This window comes from Anguilla rostrata, chromosome 13 (genome assembly GCF_018555375.3).
Source record: "Anguilla rostrata isolate EN2019 chromosome 13, ASM1855537v3, whole genome shotgun sequence".
In the NCBI taxonomy this organism is placed as follows: domain Eukaryota; kingdom Metazoa; phylum Chordata; class Actinopteri; order Anguilliformes; family Anguillidae; genus Anguilla; species Anguilla rostrata.
The window spans coordinates 37,711,928-37,725,933 of NC_057945.1; the positions used below are offsets into that span (position 1 = coordinate 37,711,928).

At 41.3% G+C, this 14,006-nt stretch overlaps 2 protein-coding genes and 1 long non-coding RNA gene across 5 annotated transcripts in view; 2 read left to right on the forward strand and 1 right to left on the reverse strand.

Moving 5' to 3' along the window:
* The window catches only part of LOC135238243 (uncharacterized), a 64,406-nt gene that overhangs the window by 46,438 nt on the left and 3,962 nt on the right, over positions 1 to 14,006 (reverse strand). The window lies entirely within an intron of this gene.
* LOC135238250 (olfactory receptor class A-like protein 1) lies at positions 2,136 to 3,876 on the forward strand. Its single transcript, XM_064306020.1, has one exon. It carries the CDS (start codon positions 2,139 to 2,141, stop codon positions 3,111 to 3,113), a length of 975 nt encoding a protein of 324 aa, XP_064162090.1. The 5' UTR covers positions 2,136 to 2,138; the 3' UTR covers positions 3,114 to 3,876.
* Positions 7,225 to 8,352, forward strand: LOC135238426 (olfactory receptor class A-like protein 1). Its single transcript, XM_064306299.1, has one exon. It carries the CDS (start codon positions 7,289 to 7,291, stop codon positions 7,721 to 7,723), a length of 435 nt encoding a protein of 144 aa, XP_064162369.1. The 5' UTR covers positions 7,225 to 7,288; the 3' UTR covers positions 7,724 to 8,352.

A 14,006-nucleotide genomic window follows, 5' to 3' on the forward strand; every position in this document is an offset into this window, starting at 1 on the left:
CGATAAGTGTCATGGGACCTTTACTGACCAGTGAGTCAGGACCTTGGTTTAACATCTCATCCGAAAGACGGCATCTCCTACAGCACAGTGTCCCTGTCACTGCACTGGGGCATTTGGCTTTATTTGACCAGAGGGAAGATTGTTCCCTGCTGGCCCACCAACACCACTTCCAGCAGCAACTCAGTATTCCCTGGTGGTCTCCCATCCAAGTACTAACCAAGCCCACACCTGCTTAACTTCAGCCATTCAGCAGGAGCAGAGTGCATGGAGGTATGACTGCTGGCATTAGTTTGTTTATTTGCCTTAGCCAATATCCCATCCAGTGTTCAGCTATAGATAATGAATGAGTTCACATTCTCACTGATTTAACTAGTGATTATGTTTATTAAACCATAATATATTCACCTCATCTCCTTTTGTAGCTTCACAAATAATTAGAGCCCTGTTTATGATGACCAACTATAGCTGGTGCTATAGTACATATTTATAGTACATTTTTTGTAAATATAATAGGGAACAGTCATTCTTAATTGGTAGCAATCAGAGAAAGAGTCGCTGTGTTTATACCCTCAAATCTGCATTCTAAAACCAGGGATTCAGCTCAAATTTATGTTTACAAAGCAAAGTGGTGTACAATGTCAAACTATCAGTGATAGGCCAGTTCATTTAGTGATTACTGACCTGGAGCATTCACATAACAGTACACATAGCCAGATGTGATGAGAAATAGTTTCAAATATGGCAGACAACGACCTGCTCCAGAGCTATGTAATGCCAAAAGGAAGAAAATAAAATTGGATAGAGCGCTCTAAAACTAGAGTTAACCTCAGAGCACAATTCGATGGTTGAGATGATAGCTTTGCGAGCGGGTGGAGTTGAAGACGAACATGGAGCTTGAATTGTTTTAGGTGGACAGAACCCAGAGTTTCTGCTTGCCAGCCAATTAAGTAAGTTACTTTCAAAGAATTTAGCCAACGTTACATCATTCGGCAGCTAGTTCTTGGAAGTATGAAATGTTTGCTATGTTATCTGTGTGATAGGTAAAATTAGGTGGTTGACCTAGGCTAGCTAGGTAAGCTATCATTATCTGTTGGACAGTTCACATTACCTAGAACCTTACTGCAGTCATCTGCTGTCAGAAAGATCCAACTGTAAAACATCCACCAGAATAGCAAATTGGGGTTAGGTGTATCAAGTAACTGTTAGCATGGGGTAGAGGTTAACCTTGCTCAACAATATAAATGTCAAAAATATTTAGATTTTAGCTTTCAGAAACCGTCATGTATCTAGTTAACTTAAACTAGCTAGTGAAATCAGCAGAACCATCACTTCATTAGCTAACAAACTCAGCGACTAAATGGAAAATATTTTACTGTGTTATTGGTAAGCTCTGAATGCTGTAATCCTAGCTAAAGGTTGATGCGCGTTCACAACTAGGTGCGTGGAGAAGCACGGGGGTTGGGGGGTGTGTCTCTTCCTCTGTGGGCATGGCCAACAGGTGTTATGATTTTCAAGATGTTTTTTGCAACCATTGAAAAGTTGCCTACTCCAGCTTTAATTTGGTCCCAGCAGGGTGGGAACAAGAGTATTCAAAATTGATAAATTTACTGGTCCCAGCTTCAGAGAGCAATTCATCAGTTTGCTTATCAGCACAAGGTAAGGAATTACATTACTCTTCAGTGTGATTCAGTTAAAAGTATAAATAATTATATTTCAATGGAATCATAATTTGGAATAGAAATAACTGAAATACAGATTTTAATGCAACCAGCAACTATTATGAACATTTCTCATAATAAAATATATTACATATTCTGCAGCAGGACTTTCAAATGTCAATGGAAGTTAAATGCCAAGTAATTCTAATTCTGAAGATAATGTTTATAATTAGGTTACTGATGAAGGATGATTATTTTATTCCCAGTAATACTGTTTCCAAATTCATATTTTTATACTTATTTGAAGAAAAGTATGGAAAATCAAATATGAGGAAAAAGTTTAGTTTTATACATATATATATATATTTGTGTCTGTGTATACTATTTACAATCAACTAATAATGCAAGGTTGAGCTAAATTTCCTCTAACTTGAATCTGAAGTGGAGCACCAACGTATCTCAGTCTCCACACTCTGCTTAATGCACCCTTGTTCTCTCCCCACAGACGGACCTGGGGGGCAGATGGAGGTGCGCCTGGCATTGCAAGCATTCGGCTTCATTGTTCTGGGTGTGGTGGGAATCCCAGGAAACCTGGCAGCCCTGCTACTCTTCTGCCGTTTATTTCTCACACAGGGCCACATGCCGCACAACGAGTTCATCCTCAGCCAGCTGATCTTTTCCAACTTGATGGTGACGGTGTGCCGGGGAATTCCTCAGGCTCTGACCGCCCTGGGATTTGAAGAGCTCTTCAGCAACGGTGCGTGCAAAATAATCATCTTCATCTACCGCGTTAGCCGCGCCATGTCCATCACCATCACCTCCCTGCTGAGCTCCTACCAGTGTGTGGTCATTGCCCCGTCAACGCCTGGCTGGATCTTGCTGAAACGCTGGCTTCCCGGCCACCTCCCCCATGCAATCGTCTTCCTCTACGGGCTCAATATGATCATCTACCCCACCGCCCTCCTCTACACTGAGGCTTTCCCTGCCAACAGCACCATCCCTGATTTCACCCTCAACCTGCAGTTCTGCATCGTGGTTTTCCCAGGCCCCATGTCCTTCTTAGTCAATGGTGTGGTGTACATCGTACGGGACTTCGCTTTTGTCGGCCTGATGGCGGCAGCGGCAGTGTACGTGATGCTGGTCCTGCATCGGCACCGTCAGCAGGTTCAGGGCCTGCAGGGGGCCGGCCGGAAGACGGAGGAAGCGACGCGTTCCGTCCTGCTTCTCGTGAGCACGTACGTGACACTGTTCACAATGGCCAACATGTTGTGGTTCTACTCCCTCTTCGTCTCTCGTGTGCACCCGGCCATCAACGACACACGCGTCTTCCTCTCCTCCTGCTACTCCGCCATCAGTCCTGTGATCATCCTTGCCACCAACAGGAAGCTGGCCATGCGCTTTCAGTGTGGCAGCAAACGCAAGGAAGCTGAAAATGTCCCCAGCAGCACAAAGTGACACCTCTCGGGCGACACCAACACAATGAGGGTGAAGAGTGGAAATTGGGGAGGTAGGGAGGGCAAATGATTGCCTTCTATATTGATGTTGTCTATAATATATCAATTTTGTGGTCCCGTATTTAGTTTAAAAATAAAAATATTTGAATAAATGAGGAATACACTTTAACAGAAGAATTAGTTTTCTCCTTTACTTTGTCAGTTGCAGCATTTTTATGTTCACAAGTGATTTGATTAATGTGTATTTTCTGTACGATTCATGGTCCTAACATGTATGTATGGGAAAAAACCCAATTACAAGAAAATGTATTTATTATATAAAGAGTGAAATATTCAAATTTAAGTGCTTGAAATGAATATATTACAGATAGAAATGAAAGTTTTTTAAAATAAGAAATCAAATTGCTGGCCTTTTCTTGAGCCTTGACAGTTGTCTTTCAGATTCTGATGTCCTTATACCTGCTGACTAAATGCTCCTTTTATTTTATCCTTATTATTAAACACAGATGCATTAATGGTAGAGCAACTGGAAGTGAGAGGTCAGTAACCACTCCAGCATGCAGGCTGATTCACTATAGAATAGCCCAGGCACTACAGCCTAATTGATAAGTGCTACTGATGCATTACTACCTCCTGTCCATGTCTAGGTATACAAGTTATTCAAAGCTTTAAAATGGTATGAAAATGCAATCAATTATAATATTGGGGTTAATGCTTATTCTGCTGAATTCAGTGTGCGTATTGTAAGCTAGTATCACCTCTGATACTTCCATTATTTTAATAAAGTTGTTTTCTTGAAGTACGGGATGTCATGTTTCTTCAAATTAAAGCCTTTTCCACTCAGTATAAATGTGTAACAATCATTTGTTTTTTGTAAACAAATATTCAAAGTGTTAAATGCTTATACATGGAACTATTACTTGCGGTAGCCATTGTGTCAGTAAGCATTCATTTAGACAGCCCATATTACAATAGAGAAATTTAGACACACATTTTCTCATTAAAGCCAGTATTGTAGCAGCATCCAATTTGGCCTCCTAATGGCATTTCTCATTTCAATCATTGTTTATTAAAATGCAAATACATATACCAGTTTCACAAAAAAGGTGGCACTGTAGTCAAATGATACAATTTAAAAAGCTGATTCATCATAAGTTAAGGAGGATATATATATATATATATATACATACACATACACATATATTTATTGCATATTAAGTCCGGCCAGAGACAACCTACAGCACCTTCAAGGACCCCCAGAGGTCTGCAGACCCCCTGCTGAAAACCCAGAACATATCATACTGCAGGCACACACAGCACGCAAACCGTACATACAGGTTTCCTCAAGCAGTCAGCCAGAAATGCTATTATGTAACAAGCTTCTCCGCATTATAATAGTCAGGCAGCAGGGATCACATGTCTCTTCCCACAATACACTGCTTCAGCAAAAACAGTGTTACGTGAAGTTCTACTGGTACCCAGCTCACTCACAAGAAATTAAACCCCCCACATCCCCTTTTGAGGTTTTAGCACTCTGTGATCCATAAGGTTAGGTTAATTCTTCTCCCAAATATACTTGCAACATAATACTGAAAATGTTAGGTGTGCTGATTAGCTTAACAAAATTTTAAAAACAGCAATACTTTTCCCATTTTCAGGAGCTTAAATGGCAAACCTCACTTTTGAATAAAAGATCGCTACATTGAAGATGCTAAATTGAAAAGATCAAGCCAAAAAATCTGATAAACACCATCTGTCCGCTCATCTGTAATGAACCTCAAGAATGAAACACATACAGGTGAAACATTCAATGGGCATCCAGATAGCAGGTGAGAAAATGACTGGTTCTCCCACAGCTCCTAATTAGAACAACTGGCTCTTAGAAGCTTGTAATCACCCATGGAGCAGCATGCTTTCCCAATGGGGGATCTGGAGCAGGGGCGTTTCTTAGATTTTTTTAAAGGGGGTCCAATGAGCAGTCATGGAGGGCAATGGAAAATCATCTTCCAACAACAGCCATTTTAATTGGGAGAGAGCACTGTCAATTGGAACCACTCTGTAGGGAAGAAGAACAGGGGTAGCCAGTCACAGTTCATGGGGGTCTAAAATGTGTTCAGTGTATTTCAGCACCAGTGTTTCATTAAAGTCATGAGCTGTCTCCAAAACCTCATATTTCCATGTTCCGCACTACAGAGCTCCCGAGTTTGAACACCCAAGGAGTACGCACTCTGGAGCGAGGAAGTACAGTAGCACAGAACATTTTGTTCAGTAGGGGGATGCACTTTGTGGTGACATCTGACCCATGACCTTGATTACCTAAACAGACCACACACATTGTTTTCAAGGTTCTACTGTGCTACAGGAAAGCACAAATACCTGCAGACATTGCAGCCCACCAGGACTGGAGTTTGACACCCCCGCCATAGTGGCATTTAAGCCGTGACCAGTGAAGGCCAGGGCATTGTCAGACTTACATCATTCCCTAGACACCAGCACAATTGCTAAAGGTCTTGGAGGCTCCTCTTCAGAAAACCATGTAGCGTTTTTTGTCATTTCCATTATACAAAATTACACACACATTAACACAGCTAATGCACAGAACTGTATCAGTGAGCTGATTCCAGCAAACTCTGCTTGCTAAAATGAGCAACCTAGCTCCTGCCAGTGCTATTAATATTCAGAACAGGGGGGTAAAGGTGGTGCATGAGAGAAGAACTAGGTCTTAAGGAAGTTAAGGAAGCAAAAAAATTGCATTCCTTATTTTTCATTATGCAAAACAACGTGCAACAGTGGATAAAAACACAACACTCTACACATACAACTTCTCTAATGAATGAGAGGAGTGAGAATCTAATTTCCATGCCATGAGTGACACCCGTGGCTATTTGCAGGCTATTAAATTAGATATTGTATTCATGGTAATTAATTTGGTCCCTGAAGAGTTGGAACACAAGGACTCTAAACGATAAATTTGCAGATCTCAGCTTCAGAGTGGAATTCATCAGTTTGACCACCAGCAGAAGGTAAGGAATTACATTCCTCCTCAGTCTAACATAATGAAGACTAAATTGTTTCTATTATGAATGAATCATAAATTTCAGAATATTTCTCTCTGAAATATATTCGTATCTATCCAGAAATGATTCATTTGTAACATTTGTCAAAGGTGCATTTGTTTGATATTCTGCAGTTCTTTCCAAAGTAAATGTCTGTTAAATTCCAAACAATTATATACCAAATATTATTTGATTACTGAAGAATGACTACTTTTATACACAATAATATTACTTCCAAATCAATATTTTATTTTGACACCTATTTGAAGTAAAAGTATTTAATATCAAATATACATAACAAAAACTAAAATACATTCATTGATGAAGAATTTCGTAAACGTGTCTGTGTATTTGTAATTTTTCTTGTACTATATACACTAATGATACAAGGCTTTCAGAACAGAATCATTAGACTATAAATGATTTCTTGTATTCTTTAAAGTACTATAAAGTTTACTTGTATCCTTCTTCAATATAGTATTCATTTTGTAATTATCTAAGGCTCTGGGTCTGAAGTGGGGTGCCAGCCTCAGTCGCCACACTCCGCTTAATGCACCCTTGTTCTCTCCCCACAGACAGACCTGGGGGGCAGATGGAGGTGCGCCTGGCATTGAAAGCAGTCGGTTTCATTGCTCTGGATGTGGTGGGAATCCCAGGTAATCTGGCAGTCCTGCTGCTCTTCTGCCATTTATTCCTAGCACAGGGAAGCATGCCGCACAACGAGTTCATTCTCAGCCAGCTGGTCTTCACCAACCTGATGGTGACGCTGTGCCGGGGTATTCCTCAAGCTCTGACTGCCCTGGGCATTAACCCGCTGTTCAGCAACAATGTCTGCAAAACAATCATCTTCACCTACCGCATTGGTCGTGCCATGTCCATCACCATCACCTCCCTGCTGAGCTCCTACCAGTGTGTGGTCATTGCCCCACCCAAACCTGGCTGGACCTGGCTGAAACGCTGGGTACCTGGTCACCTCCCCCATGCCATCATCTTCCTCTACGGGCTCAACATGATTATCTGCCCTGCTGCCATCATCTTTACAGAGGCTTTTCCCACCAACAGCACCATTCCAGAGTTCACCCTTAACCTGGAGTTCTGCATTGTGGTTTTCCCAGGCCACATGGCTTACGTTGTCAATGGTGTGGTGTTCATCATCCGAGACTTTGTATTTGTCGGCCTGATGGCGGCAGCGGCAGTGTACGTGATGCTGGTCCTGCATCGGCACCGCCAGCAGGTTCAGGGCCTGCAGGGGGCCGGGCGGAAGACAGAGGAGGCTTCCCAGGCCGTCCTGCTGCTCGTGAGCACATATGTGGCGCTGTTCAGCTTGGACAACGTGCTGTGGTTCTATACACTCTCTGTCTCCCGCGTGCATCCAGCCGTCTCAGATACACGTGTCTTCTTCGCCTCCTGCTACTCTGCCATCAGTCCTGTGCTCATCATCACCACCAACAAGAAACTGGCCACCTACTTTCAGTGTGGCTCCAAACGCAAGGCAGCAGAAAACATCCCCAGCAGCACAAAGTCAAAGACCTCTTGGGTGAAACCAACACAATAAGAATTAAGAGTGGAACTTGGGGAGGTATGGAGGGTGATTGTCTTCTGTAATGATATAGTCTATGATGCATCACTTTTGTGGCTCCACATTTAGTTAAAAAATAAATGTAAAAAATACCAGAATAAATGGGTAATACATTTTAACAGAAGAATGTGGTGCTTTACTCCTTTACTTCACCAGTTGCAGCTACACATTAAAAAAAATTGATAAGAGATTTGATTCATATGTATTTTCTCTACTTATTATGGTATGTATGGAAAGAAACCATTTACAAGAAAATGTATTTATTATATAGGGAACAATATTCTATTTCCAGTGCTTAAAATAAATATATTACAGAATGAACTAAAAAGTTTTATAAGACATCAAATTCTTGGCCTGTTTTTGGGCCTTGAGCTTGAAAGTCTGTTATCAATATGCCTGCTGACTAAATTCTCCCTTGATTTTATGCTGATTAAAATACATTTAGTACACATTGATGTAAGAGATCAGTAACCACTCCAGTCAACAGACGTGCTGATTTACTGTACAATGGCCCATGCACTACGGCCTCACTGATAGGTGTTACAGATGCATCATTACATACTGTGTACAAGTCTTGTTCAGTCTTGTTGCTTTAAAATGGTATAAAAAACGCAATCAATGAAAATATTGGGTTTCATATTCACTGCGTATTGTAAGCTAGTATCGCCTCTGAAACTTGTTTCTTTTCCAAATTCAAGCCTTTTTCATTTAGTCCATGCTTCCTATAAATGTTTGTCACAGTCTTGTGTTTTAAGCAATATATAGTTTTGCAAACAAATATTCAGTGTTAAACCCTGGTGCAATGGTTATCACAAGTATGACTTGTGATAACCATTGTGTCAGTAAACATTTATTTATACATAGGGTATCAACACTAGAAATTGAGATGTGTTTTCTTATTAATGCTGATCTTGTAACAGCACCAAATATGGCACCCTAATGCCACTTTGAATGATATGAATCACTGTTTATTAAACAGTCAACACAAATCTGTTTTACTCAAAGATGTGAATTAAGGGGCACCAGTCAGATTACACAATTTAAGTTGTTGCATTATAAGGATATAATTTTTTAAAAATCTATATATAGCCTAATTCTGGCATGTAAACCATACACACAGCTTTCCACATGCTGTCAGCCTGAGCTTTTATTTAACAAGCTTCCCCACATTATAATAGCCAAGCAGAAGGGATCATAGGCCCCTTCCCACAATGCCTCCCTGCACGGCTACAGGGAAAAGTGCCATGTAACGTTCCATTGGTACCCAGCTCATGCACAAGAAATTAAACCCCCCACATTCCCTTTTGAGGTTTAAGTATTCCCTTTGAGCTCCATTAGGTTAGGTTCATTCCTCTCATAAATATACTCATAAGATACTGAACAGGTTAGGTGTATTAATTAGCTTAACAAGATTTAAACAGCAGTAATGCTTAGCTATATTCATGAAGTAAAAAATAATTATCTGGGCAATCACTCCCATTTTCAGAGAGCATTAATGACAGAGCTCACTTTTAAATCTATAGGATGACTACATTGAAAATGCTAATAAACTGATAAGATCAAGCCAAAAAACTCCAGCTATCCTCTCATCAGTAATGAACTTCAAGAATAAAACACAGGCAAGGATGAGAGACAGGTGAAACAAGGGCATCCAGAGAGCAGGTGAGAAAATGCCTCGTTTCTCCCGCAGTTCCTAATTAGAACAACTGCCTCTTGGAAGCTTGTAATCACCTATGGTGCAGCGTGCCTCCTCAATGGGGTGGGGTCTGAAGAAGGGGTGGTTCTTGGATTTTTTCAGGGGCAAGGAGCAGTCATGGAGGGCAATGGATAATCACCTTCCAACAACAGCCATTTTCATTGGCTGGGAGCACTGTCACTGGGAGCAACTCCACAGGGGAGGACCACAGGGGGTAGCCAATCACAGTTTATGTGGGTCCAATATGTGTTCAGTGTATTTCAGCACCAGTGATTCATTAAAGTCATTTGCTATCTCTCAAACCGCATATTTCCATGTTCCGCACAACAAGGCTCCCGAGTTTACACTCTAGCCAAGAAGTACGCACTCTGGAGCGAGGAAGTACAGTAGCACAAAAAGTTTTGCTCAGTAGTGGGATGCACTTTGTGGTGGCATTTGACCCATAACCTAGAGTAGCTACAGAATCCACACACCATATTCCCAAGGCTTTAATTTCCTGCTCAATGAAAGAAAACCACAAATACTTACAGACACTGCAGAACCTCCAGGACTGGAGTTTCACAACCCAGCCTTCACAGAATTGAAGCTATGACCAGTGAAGGCCAGGGCATTGTCAAGCTTACCCTTTTCCCTACAGACACCTGCGCAATCACCAAAGATCCTTGAGGCTTATCTTCACAAAAAAATGCAGCTGTATTTGTCATTACCGTTCTACAAAGTTACCCACACATTAACACAGCTATGGCCTTAACAGTCACCAGATCTCAACTCAATTGAACACCTATGGGAGATTTTTAGACCAACCTGTTAAACAGCACTATCCACCACCATCATCAAAACACCAAATGAGGGAATATATTTAGAGAAGAATGGTATTCCATCCCTCCAGTAGAGTTCCAGAGAGAATCTATGCCAAGGCACATTGAAGCTGTTCTGGCAGCTTGTGGTGGCCCAGCTACTTACTAAGACAATTTTGGGGGGTTTTCCCTTTAATTTGTCACCTCTCTGTACATGTCCATAATACATTCATTTAAGGGTAAACTGAGGTTTTAATTGCAATATTTATTTTGATTTCCGGATGTACATTTTTAGGTTGTTCTGCCTACTAATATTTGGCAGAGCTATCACTGCAGGAGCACTAGGTTACTGTTCTCCATTTCACTTATTGTTATTCTCTTGTGTTGGGAGGCATTCCCAAGTTTCCAGGTTCTCCTAGACGTCTTCCTCTGTGCGTTGCCAGTCAGACAGAAGTGTGGTAGTAATTTTCACAAGGTGCTACTGATATTGTAAAAACTAGTACTATACCATTTTTTTTATTTTGGCATCAGGTTGGTAAGAAAGCATCAGTTCTTGTAACATCCCAAGGACAAACAACAGCTATTTTGCAGGTGGTGGCCAGCATGCCACGAAACTAGAAAATGGGACAGTGTGCCCCCCTATTTTATTCAGTAATTTGATTCATTTCAGATTTTCTACTTTCAAAACTCCTTACTCCACATCCTCAGTGAGTGATTCGGACCACCAGTTTCCAGAAGTACATTCATTCTATTTGAAGCTGAGCAATGGTCAGCAACCCGAGCAACTGGGCAGTAAAAGTTGCTTGAGAAATGCCCACGGTTTATCTTTTCATGGGCATCGCCTGTCTACAAAATCAGTTTTGGGATCCCTATTTCTCCAACAGCTGAAGTGACGTAATGCACACCAGCATTGGAATCTAGAGCAGTGGGAAAGCGTTCTCTGTGGTGATGAGTCACTTTTCACTATCTGGCAGTCTGACAAACAAATCTGGGTTTGGCAGAATGCATAGTGTCAACTGTACTGGCCAAAATAGTGCCAACTGTAAAGTTTGATGGAAGAGGAATAATAGTCTGGTTTAATGGTTTGGGCTAGGCCTATTAGTTCCAGTAAAGAGGAATCTTAATGATATGGCATACAGTGATATTCTAGAGAATTGTGCACTTCCAACTTGACAACCGTTTGGGGAAGGGCCTTTCCTGATACATTCCAGATTTTCAGACAATGCCCCCGTACACAAAGAAAGGTCCATAAAGAAATAGTTTGCTGAGTTTTATGGGGAAGAACTTGACTGGCCTGCACAGAGCTCTGACCCCTACCCCATCAAACACCTTCCTAGAAAGCTTTCCTAGAAGAGTGGAGGCAGTTATAGTGGCAAAGAGGGATCCAAATCCATATTAATGCCCATGGTTTTGGATTGAGATTTTCAACAGGCACATATGGGTGTGATGTTCAGGTGTCCACATACATTACATTTTCAAAAGTATCTGTCAGTGCATATTAGAAAGTGAAATCACTGAGTATCAAAATCCCAAAAATGGCCTTCAGTAATTTTTATTTTGTGACATAAAGTACTGCAAAGGATAAAAACACAATAATCTATACAAACACCTTTTTAATCAATGAGCAGAATGAGAATCTAATTTGCATGTCATGAGTGACACCCAGGGCTGTGTTTGCCTGCTATTAAATGAGATACTGTATTCATAGTAATTAATTTGGTCCCTGATGGGTTGGAACAAGAGGACTCTAAATGATAAATGTACAGATCTCAGCTTCAGAGCGGAATTCTTCGGTTTGATCTCCAAAAGGAAAGGTAAGGAATCACATTCCTCTTCAGTGTGGCACAGTGAAATCTAAATTTTATCTATTTCAAGGGAATCATAAATTTCAGAATATATCTCTGCAATATATTTGTATTTATTTATCAATTATTATAATTTGTAACAACATTCAAAATAAAAAATACTTGTTTCATATTCTCCAGTTTTCAAATGTAAATATCTGATGAATGTCAAGTAATTCTGAATCAAATATTAATAATTAGGTTACAGATGAAGACTTACTACTTTATGCACAGTAATACTGATTCTAAATTCACATTTTCTTTTGACACTTATTTAAAGTAAAAGTATAAAAATTTAATATGATGTAGCAAAAAGTTCAATGCTTTCACTGATGAAGAATTTCATAAACACATGCGTCTGTGTGTATTTGTAATTATTCTAGAACTATTTACACTTAAATAATGTAGGGCTTTTCACTCTGCTCTGAAGACAACAGGCTCAGCACAGAATCTAATTTCCTTCTGTATTCTATAAAATTCCATTAAAAAAACTAGTTCACTTGTATCCTTGTACAATATTGTATTTATTTTGAGATTATCTAAGGCTTTGGGTCTGAAGTGGGCACTCAGCCATCTGTCACCACGCTCTGCATAATGCACCCTTGTTCTCTCCCCACAGACGGACCTGGGGGGCAGATGGAGGTGCGCCTGGCATTGAAAGCAGTCGGTTTCATTGCTCTGGATGTGGTGGGAATCCCAGGTAATCTGGCAGTCCTGCTGCTCTTCTGCCATTTATTCCTAGCACAGGGCCACATGCCGCACAACGAGTTCATCCTCAGCCAGCTGGTCTTCGCCAATCTGATGGTGACACTGTGCCGGGGAATTCCTCAGGCTCTGACTGCCCTGGGCATCAACCCGCTGTTCAGCAACGGTGTCTGCAAAACAATGATCTTCACCTACCGCATTGGCCGTGCCATGTCTATTACCATCACCTCCCTGCTGAGCTCCTACCAGTGCGTGGTCATTGCCCCACCAAAACCTGGCTGGACCTGGCTGAAACGCTGGGTCCCTGGCCACCTCCCCCACGCCATCATCTTCCTCTATGGGCTTAACGTCATGATCTGCTATCCCGCTTGCATCATCTTTACCCAGGCTTTTCCCACCAATAGCACCATACCAGAGTTCACCCTTAACCTTGAGTTCTGCATTGTGGTGTTCCCAGGCCGCATGGCTTACGTGGTCAGTGGTGTGGTGTACATCATCCGAGACTTCGCTTTTGTTGGCCTGATGGCGGCGGCAGCAGTGTACGTGATGCTGGTCCTGCATCGGCACCGTCAGCAGGTTCAGGGCCTGCAGGGGGCCGGCCGGAAGACGGAGGAGGCTTCCCAGGCCGTCCTGCTGCTCGTGAGTACGTATGTGGCACTGTTCAGCTTGGACAACGTGCTGTGGATCTACACGCTATTTGTCTCCCGTGTGCATCCAGCTGTCTCTGACACGCGCGTCTTCTTTGCCTCCTGCTACTCTGCCATTAGTCCTGTGATCATCATCGCCACAAACAGGAAGCTGGCCACTTACTTTCAGTGTGGCTCCAAACGCAAAGCAGCAGAAAACACCCCAAATATCTCTCGGACGACAATAACACAATGAGAATATTGGAATTTAGGGAGGTAGGGAGGGGAATGGCTGTCTTGTATAGTGACGTGATATGATACCAATTTTAGTTAAATAATAGTAATATTATTTCAATGAATAAGCAATATGTTTTAACCAAATTATGTGGTGATTATCTTTTACTAGGCCTGTTACACATTGGAAAACAATTTTGATTTGATTCATGTGTATTTTCTGTGCTTTTCAGGCTGCTGCATGTATGTATGTATGAACAAAATCATTTATAAGAAAATGTATGCATGAAGTGCGTGAAATAAATATATTACAGAAGGAATTTATATTTTTTTACATAAAAATCGAAAAATAGAATT

What these genes read in the sequence shown, in the direction of transcription:
- LOC135238426 (XM_064306299.1), top strand. Translation starts at nt 7,289, where the DNA reads ATGGCTTACGTTGTCAATGGTGTGGTGTTCATCATCCGAGACTTTGTA.
- LOC135238250 (XM_064306020.1), top strand. Translation starts at nt 2,139, where the DNA reads ATGCACCCTTGTTCTCTCCCCACAGACGGACCTGGGGGGCAGATGGAG.